The sequence below is a fragment of the Austrofundulus limnaeus genome, unplaced genomic scaffold, assembly GCF_001266775.1.
Source record: "Austrofundulus limnaeus strain Quisiro unplaced genomic scaffold, Austrofundulus_limnaeus-1.0 Scaffold906, whole genome shotgun sequence".
In the NCBI taxonomy this organism is placed as follows: Eukaryota; Metazoa; Chordata; class Actinopteri; order Cyprinodontiformes; family Rivulidae; genus Austrofundulus; species Austrofundulus limnaeus.
The window spans coordinates 34,455-53,111 of record NW_013953308.1 but is presented as its reverse complement, the minus strand read 5'-3'; the positions used below and the strand labels follow the sequence as shown (position 1 = coordinate 53,111).

Here is an 18,657-nt window from a genome sequence, read left to right as displayed (position 1 = left end):
TTCAATCTCACCAGGTAAAGAAAGAGCTTCTTACTGACAGGTTAAGATAAAACTGAGTTCAGTCTCTGTTAGCATGGTGACCTTACCAAGCCCAAAGAAATCCTTCTTTGTGACTCTGAAACTTTAAGTTTAGCAGTTGTCTGATCTGTTCTCAGCTCTGTGGTGATCCACTGACTGAGCATCAGAACCTCATGAACATTAAAGTCTCTGAGTGGAAAAAGAGCTCATCAGGTTTTTAACATGAATACTCTCTTCCTTGTAGGCTGCTGTACTTTAACTTGTGAAACACAACATACAACACATCCTCTGGTATGTCGTGTCCATTTGCATATTATACAAATAATATCACAATGAAAGAACGAGGTCCTGGATACAAGCGGCCGAAATGGGTTTCCTCCGCAGGGTGTCTGGGCTCTCCCTTAGAGATAGGGTGAGAAGCTCGGTCATCCGGGAGGGACTCAGAGTAGAGCCGCTGCTCCTCCACGTCGAGAGGAGCCAGTTGAGGTGGCTCGGGCATCTGGTAAGGATGCCTCCTGGARGCCTCCCTGGTGAGGTATTCCGGGCACGTCCCACCGAGAGGAGGCCCCGAGGAAGACCCAGGACACGCTGGAGGGATTATGTCTCTCGGCTGGCTTGGGAACGCCTTGGAGTTCCCCCGGAGGAGCTGGAAGAAGTAGCTGGGGAGAGGGAGGTCTGGGCCTCCCTTCTGAAGCTGCTGCCCCGGCGACCCGACCCCGGATAGGCGGAAGAAAATGGATGGATGTTTGGATAAATAATGATGGTGGGCCGCCAGGACCAGAAAATGCCCGGGCCGTTTTTTTTTTTTTGGTCCCAGTCCAGCGGTCTCTAGTTATCCCAACCTCAAAATCTTTCGGTCAGACTTCTTTCAGCTATTCTGGAGCCAAAGCATGGAATGATCTCCCAACACATATACAGTCAATACACCGCATAGAGAATTTTAAATCAGAGGTAAAAGATCTTCTTCTCAACAACAGTCTTCATGAAGAGGAGTTGAATCCCTTCACTATGCCCTCAAACTCATAAACTCATCTTCTCATATTCTTATCTATTCTGTTGTACCTGCATACCTTTCTGACTGTCAGAAACTTGATGACCTTTTTCTCCATCACTTCTTATCATTGTGTCTTTATTCTCTCCTATAGAACTCATGTCACAATGGAAATAAGTGTATCTCACTTTCTTGTGTTATCCAAGTACTAATAATGAACGTACTAGATGTGTATGTACATGCAATATTACTGCTAAATAAAATCAATCAATCAATAATATTGGATTGTCGTGCTTTTTTCTGTCTGAAAACTGAAACATTTTTGTATCTATGTTTGTAACGGTTATTTTTTGCTGAAAATGTAATGTAAACAGAACGCATGCGCAATGCTGACAAAATAAGTGCACAATAAGATGTGTTTAATGACGTTCTCTGCTGTTGGACAAAATACTATCATACTCGATTGCCTAATTATAACCAGTACTACCATGACTAGAGGGGAAACAGGCACTTTTATATTGTATATTTAAGTCAATACAATAGATAAAAACATGTATTGCTGTAGGTTTACAGTAAACATTCATAAATGCGACTCAATTGATTATTTTTGTTCTTTCAAGTATTCCTTCAAACACAATATTAAGTCAAAACATTAACTCATAACCATGATTGGTTCCAGATCAATTCAATTTATTCACCTACATAGGAAAACAAAATAAAGAAGTTGCAGAACACACTCAATCAACAGATTTGCATTAAACGTTGACATCCAGTAATACATGTGGCAGAAAATTAAAAACATCAATTACAATGGCAGACTTTTTTCATGTATTTTATATTAATTCTTGGATTCCTGTACCACCAAATGTCAGCTAGTGAAGCAGAATTGTTTAAAATGAATATTTAAGTTTTAAAGGGAATATTAAATGATTTGTTTTTAGCTTCCATTTTAAGCTTAGATCCAGACTGAACTAGTCTGTGCAATTGTTAATGCATTAGTTTTAGCTTCCCTGGAAGAGATATTTTAGTCCCTACTTAGGGGGGCCTCCAAAAGAACCCATGTGATCCTTGTCAAACGGCATTCCCACTTTATCTTTACTTCCAAAGTATCCTCTCTGCAGAACAGGGGCCCCGGGATTAGGGTTGTTGATGACACCCATGAAGACTGGTATTTGAGTCACATCATCCATAAGCACAAAGAAGAAGGGTTGAATGAGATGGAATACTGGATTAGCCGCTCTAGAAATGACTATATTGGTGGTTGCAGCAGCTTCTGCACCATCTTCATTTATTTCCATGCTGGACTTGTGCTTCACGCTGGACACCAGCAGAGGACCATCTGATATATCAGCCAAGTTAGGATTAAGGAAAATCTCTTCAAGGCCTTGAAAAAAAGCAGCGGGTCAGTTCTTAAAGTTTACATTTTACCCATTCCAATTGTTTTTTTAATCAAAGCATACTGATTTATATCTATTTTGTAAAAAAAAACCTACAAGGACAGAAAAAGAAAAAAAATAGACTTACCTAATTTAATGAGAACACTGTCTAACTCCTGAGACTGCTCCAATTTGAATTTTGGGACTTTAACCTGAACAGCCGTCTCTTTGGGGAGGCGTTCATACAAATCTGAGATAGTCAGCTTCGCAGAGATTGAAGAAACATTCACATGTCCAGATTCAGGCATGATCACCAACAAACTCATCAGCTTTGTAAAAGGAAACCTTGCTACCTGTGCAACAGAGAAGACATGGATTTCACAGTAATACAAAAAAAAAGGTTATTTTGAAACTGTGTGCTTCATCTTTTTACATTTGCCTTGTTTCACATCAACTTCACCTTTTTAGGTCACCAACTGACATGTCATTTTTTTATTTAAGAAATCTCAACATAGTCAAATATTTTTTAAAGTTTTAGTCACAGAGGATGGTTCAGAAATATTTCTGAAGAGTATTTTTATTGCACAAATTAAGAAGCATTAAATAACTATCACATATTTGTATAAATAATTCTTTTACTATTTTATCTACAAAGTTCTAGTAAATTTGACTGAAATTATTGTCCAATCCTGACTTTATTTGGGTCAAAGCACTGTAAAAACTAACAGCCAAATAATAAACAAACAAAAAAAATTCTCTGTAAAATAAATTCTTCAAAATTATGTATAAAAGTATTTAACTTTTAAAATAATGACTTTTCTTTGTATGTTTGTTTCCAAAATATCCTGCTTACCAAAAGACATAGATTTAACAGAAAATACAACAAAATTTTATTTTTAATATGACCTACTTTGTACTTAAAATATATTTCATGAGATAATGAAACAAAAAGAGATAAAAATGAAATGGAAATTTCCTTTGACATCGAATCAAAACAGAAGTTCCTGTGCACACAAACAAATCTATTGGAGAAATTTGTTGAAATGACAAGGAGTGTTTTTTTTTTATCAAAAATATCAGTTGTATTTTACCTGAGCCTCCAGTTCATTATCAGTAAAAAAGCTCAGCTGATGTTTGGCATCTTCCATCACATCAACATCCACCATGTGCAAATCGTCAATGTAAAACACACCTCTGGAGGTAAAGTTTGGGTCAAATCGGGCTTTCCATTCTCCTGCAGGGGGCACAATGAAAAAGGGTTTCAGTTTTAGTCAACAGCACAGCTAAAATACAGTTTTAAAGATTGTGCTTTGTTTTAAGTGAAAACATTGTCTAGTTGTGTCTGTTACCTTTAAAGTGGACAGCATTGATGAGCATTAGGAGCAGATTGGGTGGTAAGGAAGACAGGAAGTCAGCCATCTTTCCGTTTGTTGCATTCTCCACCCATTCATTTATCTGCTGCAGGCTCTCCAACACCGCTGGTTCTGAGTCATAAAACTGCTGCGATTTATGTAAAAACTCTGGCTTTACTTCGGTCCCTGAAACACAGAAACCTGTTCAGCTCTGTAGGTCAACGCTATACAACAAGAGAATCTCTGAGAACAAAAGAACAACCAGGTTTTACAAATCACGCTGACAAAGGTCATGGGTTTCTAACCTTGGTGCAGAAATATGCGTGTGGCAATTTGAAGGTCTCTGTTTCTGAGCTGCACTAAAACATTACGCAGAGACTGGTGGTAACAGGGAACAGTGTTTTCATGGAGATGATGCATCAGCAGCTCTTCGGTCTCATTTTTTGCACCTTTAAAAATAAATACAAAGAGAAGCAGTGAATGAGGACAGTTGTGATCTCAGCTAAACTGGATTCATCAGAACTTGTGTACCTAAAGCCAGCTGCGATAGGGCCAGAGATATGCTTAAGGGAGATATAATGATATTTGGCTGCTCTGGCGTCGTCTCCAGGTTTTGCAACAGCTGCACACCCAGTTTTTGAATGGCAGCAGTGATGGCCTGCTGGGACTTGGGCCTCCGACTGACAGACTGACAGTCATCCGTAAATTCTTCCTCTGCTGATGCCTCGCTTGAGGTATTTGAGGTTGCAGCTGCTTCTGTGGGAGCTGCAGGTTCTAACGTCTCACTGCTTTCTTCTTTCTACAGCCAAGTTAATTAAAAAATATCTGTGATCAGAATCCAAGCACTATTTAAAAAATAAACAAATATATATAACTAACTTACTTCTATGGGTTGACTGGGAATCAAAGGAATGAGAGGGATCACAGGAGCTGACTGATCCTCTGCCACCTCTGCGTTCTGAATAATAAACAGAATAACAACCCATGACTATGAAGTACTTCCTGCAGATTCTTGTATTTTTTTTTTTTTTTACAAATTTCTAAATGTTTTAAAGGAAAATGACTGTTTTACTGTGGCTCCTTGGCAGCAGAGACAAATCAACAGGAGTGTCAGGCAGAGGTCCATGTCCTTAAAAATGTGACTAAAGAGAGAAAATTATAACTGTCAAGAGATTTGTCAAGGTCCTGTTTGTTGAGCAGAAATACATATTCACTTTAACACATAATAGTTAATTATATAATAAAAATTCAGTTATTGTTGGGGAAAAGGGAGTGAACTCACTTTATTTTAAAACAATTTCGATATCCTAAAATCTTTCTTAAACACAGGACATAAAAGTTTTTTTTTTGTTTTTTTTTAGCATTTACGGAGGATGTTGAAGCCTAGCCAATATAAGTTTTATGAAAGGTCACTTTTTGGAGCAAAACCAACTTTAGCGGAGCCTTTTTTGTTTCTTCAGCCTAATATGGCTTTTTAAAAATCAAATACATATTTACAAAATAAAAGTTTGATTTTCAGGCCACCGCTTGCTTAACAGGCCCTAAACACTACAGAAAACCTTTGAGCATTTCCTTTTTTAAAAAAAAATTAAATCAAGTAACCGATCAAACAACCTTAATAAATAAATATTAATATATGCTGACTTACCTTATTAAAAAAAAACTTGCTGCCTTGTCCAAAAAAGGAGAACCTACTGTACTGTGAGTGGCTGAATTCCTGAGTAAAATATTGGCATGTGCTCAGCAAACAGTTAAACATCAACTTTCATTGATCTGCGCCTCATTTTAAACACTATTTGTTTGTAAATGCAGCCACCGAGACTCGTGCAGGTTAGATACTGCAGCTTGACAAATGTAGCTTTTAGATGTGTGTGTCAGGAGATAAATACGACAAAACGTAATCTGTGATGAGCAAAACTTACTTTTCAAGTGATTCAAACCAACTGTAAACAAAGAAAACTTGCTTCAGACTGAGATACGAACAAGTCCCGTATTTCCCCGAAAACTGGTATTTTGACATTTTAGTTGAACAGAAAAAGTTGAAATTGATGCCACTTGTGTCCCAAAAAAAAAAAAAACCTAAATTGAAGAAGCAAGAAATGTATTTAAAAGTGTAAAAAAAAAATTAAAAATTAAAAGTAATTTGTTGTTTTTCTTTAAGTTAAAATAAAATCTGGTCCATCACATGACTGGGGTCTGCAAACACAAACGGGACTTTGTACAATATGTGCACAAATGATTCAATCAAGACTGGAAGACAAGGCTGTGAGTCAGGATGAAATCACAAAAATAAAATAAAATAAAATAAATTAAAATAAAAATCTGCAACACAGAAAAGATAGAAGCCAATTTTATTAAACAAGTTAATAAATTAATGTTTTTTTTAGACTTCACTTAAAATGTTTGACATTTTATTATTAATGTTATTTCCGCTTCAGGATTACTAATAGAAAGAAAGAGCAGCCACACTGGCATGATTTTCTTTATAAATAGCAGTTTTTACTTCGGGCAAATAATTAGAAAAGTAGATAAACTCTGTGTCACGACAGAACAGCTCTAACATCATATACAGAGAAGAGCGTCTGCTGTTTGATGCTACTAAGGTTTTAAAACTGGAATAGGTTACGGAAACAAATGCTGTTTGATTACACAAAAAGAAGTTGACAACATTTATTGATATATATTTTATATATAGGCTTTTTTTTCTTTATACTCCTAAACAGTTACATATAAAGGTTAATATACAAAATGTTTTTTCTTGGCGTTGACTGGTTGTGTATTAGTTTTGTGGATGCAGAACATGAGAGGAAATTTAAAAAAACAGCTGATGTGAAACTCAACCTTTAATGATGCTGCAGGCCTAAATCAAGAATGCATCTAAACATGATTTTTTTTTTAATCCTGAAGACATTTCAAAGTCATTGCGGAGTATTCTGGAGTATTTGCGGAATAAAAACTTTCAGTATTTAAAATCAGAGCGAGACTCTAATGTTACAACAGACCATTCTTGTGCAGTAGATTAAAGGTTGTGCATTTGTTTTTTTTGTTTGAGCAGCTGCTCTGAGTAGGTACGCCAACATTGCAAGTGTACGTTTATTTGTTCGTGACGCAAACACAAACTGCTCTGAAACAATTCGAGAAGGAGTAACAGTAACAGAAACAATTTCATCTAAAAATACTGCATAGTTTATCAGTGCAATTGGATTTACATGTAATCATTATGAAGGGAGATGGAAGGTGAGTTCAAAGTGGTTTTTTTTATTTTTTTGGTTTTATTCAGCAACTATTTGGAAAAGTGTAAACACTACATAAAACCTTCCTGAGAATGTTCTCAAATTTGTACTTTTGATCGGAATGGCTGACCTAGGCAAAACAAGGAATTATTACCCTGTCGAAATAAGAGCTTCCTATTAAATGCTTTACATCTAAGTGTGTAAGAATTTAATAACAGAGTGATAGGTGTCTACAGAGTGGGGCACATTCCCCATCCATAAAGTACAGTGCAAGCAGCCACACTGGCATGATGTTGCGGACAGAGTTTCTACAATGCTGCAACTTTGTAAAAAACAAAATAAAATAAACCAACTGACATTCTGCCCATCCAGTCCAGCTGACATCTGTGTCTTTGTGGGAAAAAAAAAACAATAAATGTCAGCAGAAAGGGGGTTAAAGAGAGTTTAGTGCGGCTAAGAGCTACCATTTTAAGCTAATAACCTGATGGCGCCATTCTCAGAGCCCAGCAGCAAGAGCCGCTTAGTGGGCAGGACTGCAAGGCTGGTCAGAGTGCCGCGGAAATTCTCCGAGCTCAGTTTTGTGCTGCTAACGGGGCTCAGGGAGATGTCGGCCATGGAATACACCCCGATCTTGTTAGCCACTGTTCCAGTGACAATCTGCGAACCGTAAAGGTCGAAGGCGTGGATGTGATCCGACTGCGACTTGTACTGGCGAAGAGGCTTGTTTTCGAGGTCCTTCCACACCGTCAGCGTGTAGTCAGTGGAGGAGCTGATCACCAGGTTTCCCTCTGCAGCCTGAAAAATCAAACAAGCAAAGCTATTGTTTCACACTAGCAAAGTACTGACCAAGTCAATGAGTAACGTTACTTCCAAGTGGTCACTGAATACAAAATATGTATAGAAATATCTAAAACAAAATGACTATTTAACCAAATTCAAGACATTAAAACATTACTTCATAAAACTAAGTGACTTATTGTGCACAGCTCATAAAATATTAGAGACAAGCATTCTCCAAGAACAAATAGATTAGATATCATCTAACAACTTGTATTAATTTTATAGTTTTTAATTGTCTTTTTTTTTAAAGGCTAATGAGTAACCTGTGTCCATATTTGCCTAAACTTGTGCCTTCAAAACTAGAGATACAATCCTTGACCTAATCTGGGGTTAAATAAAGTTTGTGTTCTGTTGACAGCAGACTCACTGGGTACAACTTTCATCACATCACACTGAGGGAAATCAAAATAATTAAAATCAAAACACATGGTATTGAATGACAAGCTGAACAATAAAACAACTGGAATCAACACTGGTGTTTTTATTTTAAAGTTTATTAAAACAACCATAACCAACAACTTCTAAAAAAAATAGTTTTGTTCTGTAAAGTATGTGTAATGTGGGTTGATCCAAGAGAAAGAGTTAATAACTCTATCTGGCTAATGAGCCAAGGATGGTCTGTAATCACCCAAAGTTTCCATTGTTTACTAAAAAGGCTGATTCTGTGTTTGTACACCGTACTTTTAGTTGGTTGTTTTTCAAGCTAACAAATTAGCAACAAACAGTAAGTGTTCTAGCACCCTTTTATTTTTCTGCTCACAAGCTTTGAACTGAACTATAACAACAAAGAAGTCAATTTTTATTGCAAAACAATTCGCTGCAAGTTTCTTGTTATTGCTGATGTAACAATTATTATGCTTCACACTGTTTAAGAAATCAGTGTAAAAAACTAGTCTTTCTATTTTCCTACAAAATGATACCAGAGTACAAATTTTGACTGTAATAAAAGCAATTTTAACAATTGTTCCACGTCTCTCCCCAGCTCGTGTCTTTGTTAGTGCGGCAGTTAAGACTCCCACGCATTTGACCCATGTTGTGAAACCCAATCTTACTAAATGTACTTGGTGTAGCAAGGGCTGAAGTTGGTGTTGGCTAACACATGATCAACAAGGCCGGATTATAATAAGGGCATTCTGGGCACTGGCCCAGGCACTTTTTCCTCAGCTTTTCTTTGTTATCTTGAGTATGACAAATGGAGGTGTAAGGATGTGAATCTGTATACCTATACACACATTTACCTTCATTTGGAGGATATCTCCCTCATGAGCTGGCCAGCCCTTAAGTACAAGTCCTGTGCGTGCGTCTAGCAGAACAATGAATCCAGATGAAAAGCCTGCAGCCACTGTGCGTCCCGAGGGACTTACTGCCAGGTAGCGGATGAGCCCGGCGCTAACGTTGTTGTACGCCAGACGAAATTCATGCTGGAGACACGGGGGAAGATTTGTCATTTTCAAGGCTGAAACGACTTATTCCTGTTGAAGTGTAAAAAGTGCTTCTCTTTCGAAGACACGGTAATGATTAATGACTGGTGGGTGTTAAATGGCTCATGTCCCGAGAGAATTAGCCTTCTAAGTGAAAACGATACCTGCAATCCAGGTTTTCGAGGATCAATGAAGCGAAGAATAGAATCTGCACTGCCAAACACAATGCTGCAGTGTGGAGCTGGCATGGTGGTGATGGCTGTAATTGGATTCTTCCCATCCACGGCTTCATGCAAGCGAATCTGTTTGCCTTGAGACAATAAAAAAAGTGTAATTATACGAGAAAACATGCAAAACTAGAAATGTGTTATAGTTAATCTGCTGCACCTGTATATTGGTCCCACACATGGACAATACCATCACAGCTAACAATTTCATGAGAGGCCTCTAGTTGTCCAACGTAGAAGACTGACTTTCGATGGTCACTATAAGTCAGCCTGGGCTCCACCTCTTTTGTCCCATCACCATGATTATAAAGAGGCCAAAGCTTCACAGTCTTGTCTTTACTCCCAGAAAGAAAGTAATCCTCTCCTGCCAGCGGTGCCAAACACTTTATAGTTCCCGAATGACCCAAAAAGCTCTGCAGTCTGATCTGGTGAAAGTGGAAATGTGAATCTTGTTGATTAAGACCGATCTCATACTGCCAGTAGGCCAACCAGTTGCCCTGCAGGGAGCGGGTGCTGCGAGGGAGCTCTTGCTTCAGGGCGCTGTCCTCTGGGGAGGGGCCTGTTATCCAGGAGGAGAAAGAAGATGCCCCTGTTGAAGAAGCAGCAAAGGTGGAGGCTGTGGTGGCGATGGGAGCTGGATGACTGGACCGTCCCCAAGAGCTGGCCAAGCCATTGCCTCCATACTCAGGGTCACGAGACACTTGGATGCGGTTTCCGACCAGGTGGCTTCCAAATGTGCCTGACTCAGGGAGGGAGTCTCCCTGCGATGTGGAGTTATTTAAAGGAGCAGGAAATGGACTACAAATCACCTTTCTGTCAAAACCAGAGGACGAAAGAGACTCCAACCTGGATGCTGAAGAACGGTTTGTCTCTATGCCCCCCTGACTCAAACTCTGATGATAGGACTGGGCCAAATGCCAGACCAGTTCATGATTTGGAACCAATTTCCGTATAGCTGTGTCACCTATAAACATCACAAAAGAACATGGATTTTTACTGGTGAGGCAAAAAAATAACATGCATATATTTCCTGACAAAACCAAGCATTGTCATTGTAATTTCAACTAAAGAACATATTTGCATGATAATCAATGTGTTACTCCTACCTATAAGGCAGTAGAATGGGATATAGGAGGCATGAGCCATCTCAGGATTAAATACTGTCTGCAACTCTTCCAAGACCCCCATCTCATATGTTACATTCAACTCTTCAGGTGTACAAACATCCACCACTGTCACTTCTCCCACAACTCTCTGGGGGGCATCATTCAGCTACAGAATGAAAAAAAAAAGTCAACATTTTTGATTTAATTCATTACTATTTTCCAGACATATGTGCAGCTGGATGGCTAAACTTTAAATTTAACTTATCCAACAAGAAAATATATGTAAAAACTTTTTTTGTGCTCCAAAAAATCTGTCACAGTTTTTAAATTGTAAGTTTCCTAATTATACATTTATATCTGTCATTTTTGTGACAGCTTTGCTTGTTGAAAGTGGTCAAGAAATACAATCAGTATGACAGCTGCTTTGTGTACGGTCTGTGCATACTATGAGAACTGAACCTTGGTGGTTAAAAACAATCATCTTGATCAAATGTAGGGATTTAGTTTAGCAGTTTTAAATAGAAGGTTTGAGCTAGAAGTCTGTGCATGTTTTCTCAAGCATCAGGATGCAAGCATACCTGAGACTGCAGAGATTGCAGCAGAGAGAAAACAGCAAAAAACCGACGCAGCGTGTCAGCCATGTGCTGCTGCACCATCTCTCGTCCGATGCGTAGACAGATGAGAGCCATTAGGCTCAATGTTTTGAGACAGATAGCTGTACGTGTTTGCACCCCACTGGGAAACCTACACAATACAACATAGAGGAAATAAATCAGAAGATCACCGACTGATCTAATGTGACACAGTTCCACTTATGTGTAGGTTTGTGTTACGTACCCCATTCGTGGGGTGGTAAGAAGATCTAAAAGTGGAAGGAGAATATCTTGATTGAGCTTCATTAGCATATCCATCAGAGTGGTATCTGAGAGAAAGACAATGATCTTCTGTGTGAGAGCAACGGCGCCAAGAAGACTTGCTTCTTTACGTGTGTTTAGACGCTGTGAAGATGGTGGCGACACCTGAATAGGACAATATTGGCAAAAAAAAAGTTATGATTAACTGTAGCATTTAGCTGATAACGATTACCATGACATTTAATATATAACTATTACACTCTCAAGTAGCCAATGTTGCAGCCTTGATCCGCATTTTCGTACTTTCTTCACACTCAGGTTTATGTTAGTTTTACAGGTGATTAAACAAGTTCATCGGGTTAGCATTAGTTGCTGTGCACTGCTTTCTGCCATTGGGCTCACATGGACACCCGACAGTGATAATATGTTGCACACAAAAGTGTGTCATCTTATGGCACAAATTGCAGTAATTGCAAAGTGGCAAAAATTAAATGTTGACAGTTTTTTCCCCAACCTTACTTAAAACATAATTTACCACATACATTTTTTAAAGCTCATTAATACAACTCTGAAAATGTAATTATCTATTTTTAGTCTTACCAAATATCCTATATAAGGCAGGTACTGGTAGGTGAGCACAGGCTCTCCATAAAGTTGAGCTATGTAGATGAGACAGTCCAAAACAGGTCCTGCTGTTTGATCACCAACCACTGGTTTCTTTTCATAGACACTGCCCATTCCCATACTCTCCAGGTGGCTCTCCTCTGTTGGACAGGCCACAAACTGGTGATTTTCAGGTCCTACAAGAAGACAATTTATAAGAAACGTGTAAAGAACAAATACCATAAAAGAGTAAATACAAAGTTAACAGAACATTTGAATTTAACACACCAATGTAACAGTTTGTGAGCAACCGCAGCAAATTTCTGGCCACATATCGAGACGTCACTGTTGGTCCAAGTTTTGCTGAGAGCCAGCGAACAGTTTTGCATACTGTATCTGTGAATGGAAAAACAATTAAAATGTTACAACCAATTAAATAAACAAATAACTCATAATAGGTTATCTAATCACCTAAAAGAATCTTTTGCTCTTTTTCCTCCGACTCCTCTGATGGATCACGACAATCCTCTTCCTCTTGTCCTTCCACAGTTCCTTTCTCAGTCTCTTCTAGCGTCAGTTCATTCAATATCTCGCCTTCTAGAGTTGCGACTGTGGCTCCCGAATCCGTGAACTCCCCATTGAGGGCGGCTGGGTGTTCTGCCCCCTCTTTACAGACATTAATTACCTCTTCTTCCTCCATGTCTCCTCCTTCCTCTCCCTCACTGGCATGCTTCAAGTCCTGACTGCTGTCAGCTGATTTCAGACTGGCTCGATCCCGCATGGAGTCGTCGCCCAGAGAGAGCTCGCTTGTGCTGCTTTTGTCGCTTAGTTTTCCCACACTAAAAGATTCATGGTCCTGATCTTTGGATGTCGAGTTCTGGCCGTGCTGCTTCCCAGAAGCCACTCCTGCTTCATTGTTCACATAGAACTCATTCTGAAAGTCCTCTGCCTCGGAAAGAAATACTTGGTCACTGAGGCTAATACCAGAGGAGTAGTCAACCATCCCGGTGTCTCCAACCAGTCCAACACCTCCGCCAACCCCACTGCTACCCCCCATGCTCCCAGCCGCAGACCCAGACGATGACTGCACCTTGCCACACTGAAAATCTTCATCCTCCTCCTCTCCAAGACTGCACATGCCGGTCCTCAGCCCTTTATAAGTTTCACCCCCAGTGCCTGAGATGCAGCTTTCAAAGCCAGCCATGACCTGCAGCACATGAGGAAGTAAGTTTGAGAGAAAGGCCTCCAGGCCAAGCCTCATTATCAGCTGAAGAATGAAACAGTCAGTGTAGAGATAGAAACGTCCTCTGAGGCAGTGAGGGTTTTCATAAACATTGATCAGGGGTTTTAGTAGGTACTTGTTTGTGTTTCTGGGACCCAGCACTCTGGAGATGGGTTCAAACAGGTACCAAGCTGCATAGACAGCCGTGGACTCCTCGAGCATGAGGGCCAGAATAAAAGGCAAGAGAATCTCAAGACCCTCTGGAGTGATTTTACTCCGCAACAGTGCTTCAAGCTGCTGCCACAGGTGAAACACAATGTCTCTTCCCTGAGGGCTACACACAGTGCCCATCTTGGAATGGTAGGAAAAGATAAAAGTATGCAGTGCAGCAAAATAAGTAGGAAAGGGGAAAGGAGTGATAATGGAGTTCAGTAACTGGTGAGGGTTTGGAGGGGGAAGACCATCGCAGATGGGGTCATATTTGAAAAGAAGTGGATCTGGGCAGTCTTGGACTTTTCTATGAGCTACACCAGAGTGCTTCTCTATTAGCAATAATGTCTGAAGAGCATGATGCAGAGACAGTGGCACGTCACGGAGGTTTGAAGAGCATAACTTCATGACGGCTTGGAAACGCTTTCTGAGGGAAGTTTCTGGTTTTAGTCCTCTCAGTTTGGCAGAATAAAATATCTCAGCGATTAGAACGCCGAGGGCTTGCATGTCTCTTTGAAAAAGATGCGTAAGAGATGGTGGAGAGTCGAATAGAGGGCCCTTTCTCGAGGAGTCGCTAGATGTTGTAGGATGCTGTACTTCAGCATGAAGACTCTTTACCAAAAAATTGTTCAGTTTCTCCAGCTCTTCTAAAGGTTGCAGTGGACTAAAACCCTCAGGAAGAATGATCTTAATTTCTTCCATATTCATGTTTGAGACATTTTCTCCTTGTTTTTTGTTCACTGGCCCGCCTCTTTGTAGCACTGCACTACGTAAACCAGGTCCTATGCCACTTGTGAAATCCCCAGGGAATGGACCTGGAGACTGAGAACCAACCAGTGGTGTGTGCTCTCCACCTATCTTTCCTCCACCTGCACTGATGGACGGCAGTGGGACAGAGCACGACACAGACGTTGATGAGCCAGAGGACGCTAATGAGTCTAGAGCCTCTGTACCTTGTTCAAGCTCTTCGTCTCTATCCACCATGGCCCAGTTGCTGGTCTCGCACCCTTTGGACTCTGGCACCATTCCATTCACAGTCTCGGCCACTGCGTTAACTGGAGGAATGTGTAGAGAAGGCACATTAAGAGTAGCAAGACCAAGAAAGGGAGGTTCTGCTGGGGCATACTGAGATGAAGATAAGCGCGGTGGGTGGGGCTGGTCGAACAACTGAACTACACCATAGGATGTCAGGTTGGTGTGATTGTCCACTAGGTGGAGGCACACATTCTTGGCCTTAATGGCCTCTTTCCCAGACAGCTTATAGCCAAATGTCAGGTCTATCCATTGATGCAAATGCTGAGACACTTCTCTGCTCTCCAGAAGGCGCCGGTGGACCTCAATGAACTCCTCACAGGACTTGCACCAAGAAGGCACGTCCAGGTCAGGCATGTCTGCATGGATTGAATGGAAAATAGAAGGATCTGTGTAGAACTCTGGAATGCACTCATCAGGAGTCCAGCTCTGCATGCGCTCCATTGTGGCTGGGTACTCATTGGGCTCCCACTGGGATCTGACATGACTGCACAACACTGATTTGGGTGTCTGTCTGGCTTTGTAGACATAATAGGTAATGTCTGACAGCACATCAGATATGTGATGGGGGACATGAAGGTGCTCAGACTGTCCAGCACCTCCAGACCCCATAACACCGAGGTCTCCACCAACGCCCAACCCATTACCTCCCGCAACTGCCAAAGCCTCTTTAGTCATCTCATATGTAAAGTCCAGCTGCTTGTCCCCCTTATTAAGCCTGAACTTTGACCTCCTGAGGTCTCTGAATTTTCCAAATGGCACAGTAAAATCCACAACCCACGGCAGGACTGGGTGATAATTAGGGTCTCCTTCTCGCCGTCCTGCTAATCTGTTCAGTTCCATCAAATAATGGAAGTTGCTGACTCGTCCATGGACCCAGTCCAGCACCAGCGTCTTTAGCTCATCAAAGCAATCTTTGCAGAGTCTATCATTCTCTTGGCTCACACATCTTATTTCTTTTGGCGGGACACTTTTTGGCTCTTGTCTAGCACAAACATCACCAACTTCCTCCTTTTCTGTGCACAGGGCCTCATAATGAGCAAGGTTGAGTTTGAGGTGGCTGCAGAGCTGCTCATCTACGGCTATATCCTGGAGAGATAGTTCTCCACAAGACAACCCTGCCGCATGACATGCCTGCAGAGCGATTAGTACCTGGTAGATGATGAACAACACTTTGGCATGGCTGTTAGCAAGCTTGGCTGGGCTGAAGGACACAATGTCATGAAGTGAATACTGAGTATAGGGTAGAATCACGTACAACATTTCTGCTGTCTCCAGCAGACATTCTGCTGGCAGGACATTAGGACAAAGAATGTCTGACTGGGATTTGGAAAAATAAGAAGAACTGGATGGCAAGAAGAGAGAAGGACCCTCTTTGTCCTTCTCTCTGGCTGGAGAGGCAGATGGTGACACTTTGTCAGGTGAGATGAAGGTTAGATTAAAAAGCTTCTCTAAGGCATGACGTACTGCATGTACAGCTGCAATATGCATCTGCTCACTGGGTCCTGTGTATGTTTGCACAAGTCTGTAATGAGCTTCCCGCCACAAATTCCTGAAAAAAAAGAAGAAAAGACAAAATCAATAACACTCTCATTTTTTTTCATTACCTCAATCAATGCTTGATTTTACTGTAATATTTTGAACTCATCATTTCCATAAAACAAAACTATTTCATTAAACAAAAAGAAGAACCTCTGAGTTAAAAACCTGTGAAAATGTGCATATGCAAAAAACACATCCCATTTTAATGAACTTTTTTAATAAATCCCACTCACTTGTTTTGAAGAAAGCTAATTTGGAGATTATTAGTTATCTTTGAAATTTAATTTAGGTGACTTATTAACAAAACACTAATGTTCTTAAGAGTTTTGAGTTATTTAGAGAATCATCTTTGAAAGAAAGCATTTTACTTTTGAACTAACACTAGTATTATTTATCAAGACAGATTCCTTACAGTTTTGTTAACTGAAGATCTTATACTTGAGGAAAAAGGGGCAGATGTAATAAGATTTTTTTCTTCTCTCTGCCACCTTTCATTTCATTTTATTTGTATTTTCTTTTTTTATTGTATATAGAATGACTTGCTTTTTTAAGAAATGAATAAAAAGTTTGAATAAGTTTTAAACTTTGCACAGTACCTGACATTATGCTGCGACACACATTGCATCGTTTTGACATATGAATCCTGCAATTGCATTTCCGTTTGGTGGTGGCACGAGTCTCTGATGAGTCTGTAACTCAACTTGCTTTTTCTCAGACCCTGAATGCAAACTCTCGTCCAGCCAGGAGGCAGCTTTGCTTGGGAAGATTGCAGGTATGTGCAAATTTCCGCTGCACTGATGCTTTCAAAGCGAGCGCAGCGTACGATCCTTTTCTCCCTGAGGCCCGTCACCCAACGCAAAGGAACGAGGGCCACAACCTCCCGAGAACGAGGCCCGGAACTTAACTGCCGTCGGTCCACTCCCAAGTCTTTCTCAATGGCTTGCATCAACCAATCCATGGTTAGTCTTTAAATGCTTGTTTGGAGTTGCACACTTCTCGGCTATGTTCACATCAATCCCACCCCAGTGGGCATAAGGTTCAAGAATCCATGAAGAGTCATCAAGAGATGAGATAATTTCCTCTTTTACTTGAGCTTCTGTAAAGATAACAAAATAAATAAATAAAAGAACACAAAATAAGCAATGACTTAAATAATATTGTTACATAAATTTGTAATGAACATCAGATTAAGTTGCTGTAATGGAGTGATGTCAGTGAAATGACATAGCTAAAACTACACGCTCCAGAAGTGTGAGCTTCTCACAAAACTGCATGGTTTATCACAATCAACACATTTATTCATCACCATAAAACTCTACAGATTAATTTCTAAGTTTCTCTGGTAAAATGTGCTTTTGCACAATCAAACCACCACTGTTTGTATCTGATCCACTTAATGTTCAGTTAATTTAGCTTTATGGCTGGTTTAAGTCTAAATGAAAATGCTGCAAACTTCAGACAGATTTGCTATATGTTTAGAAAAGGTGTGAAAGTCTTATATCTTCAAACAGAGCGACAAAAGCAAATGTTTCAGTTTGAAGGCGACCTTTAGGGAAGTGATGCTACTAGCCGACATTTAGCTTAACGAAGCTGCTAACGCTGCAAATACTAAAGTAGATTTTTTTAAAGCACTGTTGGGTTAGTTAGACACCTTATAGACGCAGTTGGTTAAGCGTAACCACTCTGTAATAACAAAACAACAAACTCGCTGTTTTTGAAGCAGAGCTCACCTCTCACCACTTGTAGCAGCTAGTTAGCATGAAGCTAACGGCGAGCCCCGCGTTTCATGCATGATCACCTTGCATCACTTCATGAAACTGAGACGGGCTGCGGACTTAGCTCCATTTTCTGGTGTCTACAGATGCCCTTCAGCAGGCAGACGACAGTCAGTCAGTCAGTCAGTGGATTGTGTGTTGTTCTGAACTACTTCTTGGAGCCATGTTTAACAGGGTACGCCTCACGTGACACTACAGCGCCACCAGCTCAGCTCATGTGATCATGTGATCCCAGCTGTTTGCCCTGCCAGACCGAGAAGGGATCACTTCCTCAATGTCATTCACAAAAAACGGCAGGGAAAATGTTCGGGATTGCTTCATAAAGACGAAATATACTACTGTAATACTCACAGAATAGACAGAATAAAATCTGAAGGCAAATTATTAAGTAAATAGTGAGATAACACCATCTTAGTGCAGTACCATCTCTTGTTTTTGTAAACTATCTGTTGTCTCTTAATAAAGTTATTCACAATAAACTGTTTTGTCTTTCCATATTTTATATCATTCCCCTGTTTGGCTAAACTGTAAAGCACTTCCATTGGCTCTATGTGGCACTGATGAAAGCATAAAGAGTATTCGTAGTTTTTACCGGTTTTGCATTGATGTTGCATTTGAAATAGTAAGATTGTGTCTGCAGTAAAGACATTTGCATGATGATTACATTTTTTAAGAAAATATAAATTTTTGGAGGTGCCACTACCCCAAACAAACTTTTTGACATTTAAATTGGTTGCTGTACAAATTATGTCCACAAGATGGCAGCATTTTCATAAATTCACAGAGACTTAGAACCTCCTTGTAAATTCATATACGTAGACTTCAATAATAAATATATACCTCCATGTAAATTCA

At 40.1% G+C, this 18,657-nt stretch overlaps 2 protein-coding genes across 3 annotated transcripts; both read right to left on the bottom strand.

The window, feature by feature from the left end:
* Window positions 1–1,677: 1,677 nt before the first annotated feature.
* serpinf2b (serpin peptidase inhibitor, clade F (alpha-2 antiplasmin, pigment epithelium derived factor), member 2b) lies at window positions 1,678–5,772 on the bottom strand. Of its 2 annotated transcripts, none has more exons than XM_014029449.1 (9): window positions 5,660–5,772; window positions 4,810–4,879; window positions 4,621–4,695; window positions 4,269–4,536; window positions 4,043–4,186; window positions 3,735–3,923; window positions 3,477–3,619; window positions 2,534–2,738; window positions 1,678–2,393 (listed from the first exon to the last, which is right to left on the bottom strand). In XM_014029449.1, exons 1-9 carry the CDS (start codon window positions 5,755–5,757, stop codon window positions 2,041–2,043), a joined length of 1,545 nt encoding a protein of 514 aa, XP_013884903.1. In that variant the 5' UTR covers window positions 5,758–5,772; the 3' UTR covers window positions 1,678–2,040. The 2 variants fall into 2 exon arrangements, with proteins under 2 accessions (XP_013884903.1, XP_013884904.1); XM_014029450.1 differs by lacking the exon at window positions 5,660–5,772 and adding an exon at window positions 5,386–5,462.
* A 299-nt stretch (window positions 5,773–6,071) lies between these two features.
* wdr81 (WD repeat domain 81) lies at window positions 6,072–17,988 on the bottom strand. The gene is made up of 12 exons (XM_014029447.1): window positions 17,758–17,988; window positions 16,624–17,123; window positions 12,493–16,037; window positions 12,310–12,417; window positions 12,019–12,218; window positions 11,402–11,583; window positions 11,143–11,308; window positions 10,565–10,730; window positions 9,619–10,422; window positions 9,396–9,541; window positions 9,049–9,231; window positions 6,072–7,765 (listed from the first exon to the last, which is right to left on the bottom strand). Exons 2-12 carry the CDS (start codon window positions 16,983–16,985, stop codon window positions 7,439–7,441), a joined length of 6,189 nt encoding a protein of 2,062 aa, XP_013884901.1. The 5' UTR covers window positions 16,986–17,123; window positions 17,758–17,988; the 3' UTR covers window positions 6,072–7,438.
* Between the last annotated feature and the right edge of the window lie 669 nt (window positions 17,989–18,657).

Bases quoted from the DNA above. Each gene is read 5' to 3' on its own strand.
- serpinf2b (XM_014029449.1), bottom strand. From the start codon at position 5,757: ATGTCAAAATACCAGTTTTCGGGGAAATACGGGACTTGTTCGTATCTC. The intron at 4,537-4,620 runs GTAAGTTAGTTA...ACTTGGCTGTAG, and splicing joins TTCCCAGTCAACCCATAGAA to AAAGAAGAAAGCAGTGAGAC. The intron at 3,924-4,042 runs GTTAGAAACCCA...TCTGTGTTTCAG, and splicing joins ACGCATATTTCTGCACCAAG to GGACCGAAGTAAAGCCAGAG.
- wdr81 (XM_014029447.1), bottom strand. From the start codon at position 16,985: ATGGATTGGTTGATGCAAGCCATTGAGAAAGACTTGGGAGTGGACCGA. The intron at 16,038-16,623 runs GTACTGTGCAAA...CTTTTTTTTCAG, and splicing joins GTGTCGCAGCATAATGTCAG to GAATTTGTGGCGGGAAGCTC. The intron at 12,418-12,492 runs GTGATTAGATAA...TTCCATTCACAG, and splicing joins AGAGCAAAAGATTCTTTTAG to ATACAGTATGCAAAACTGTT.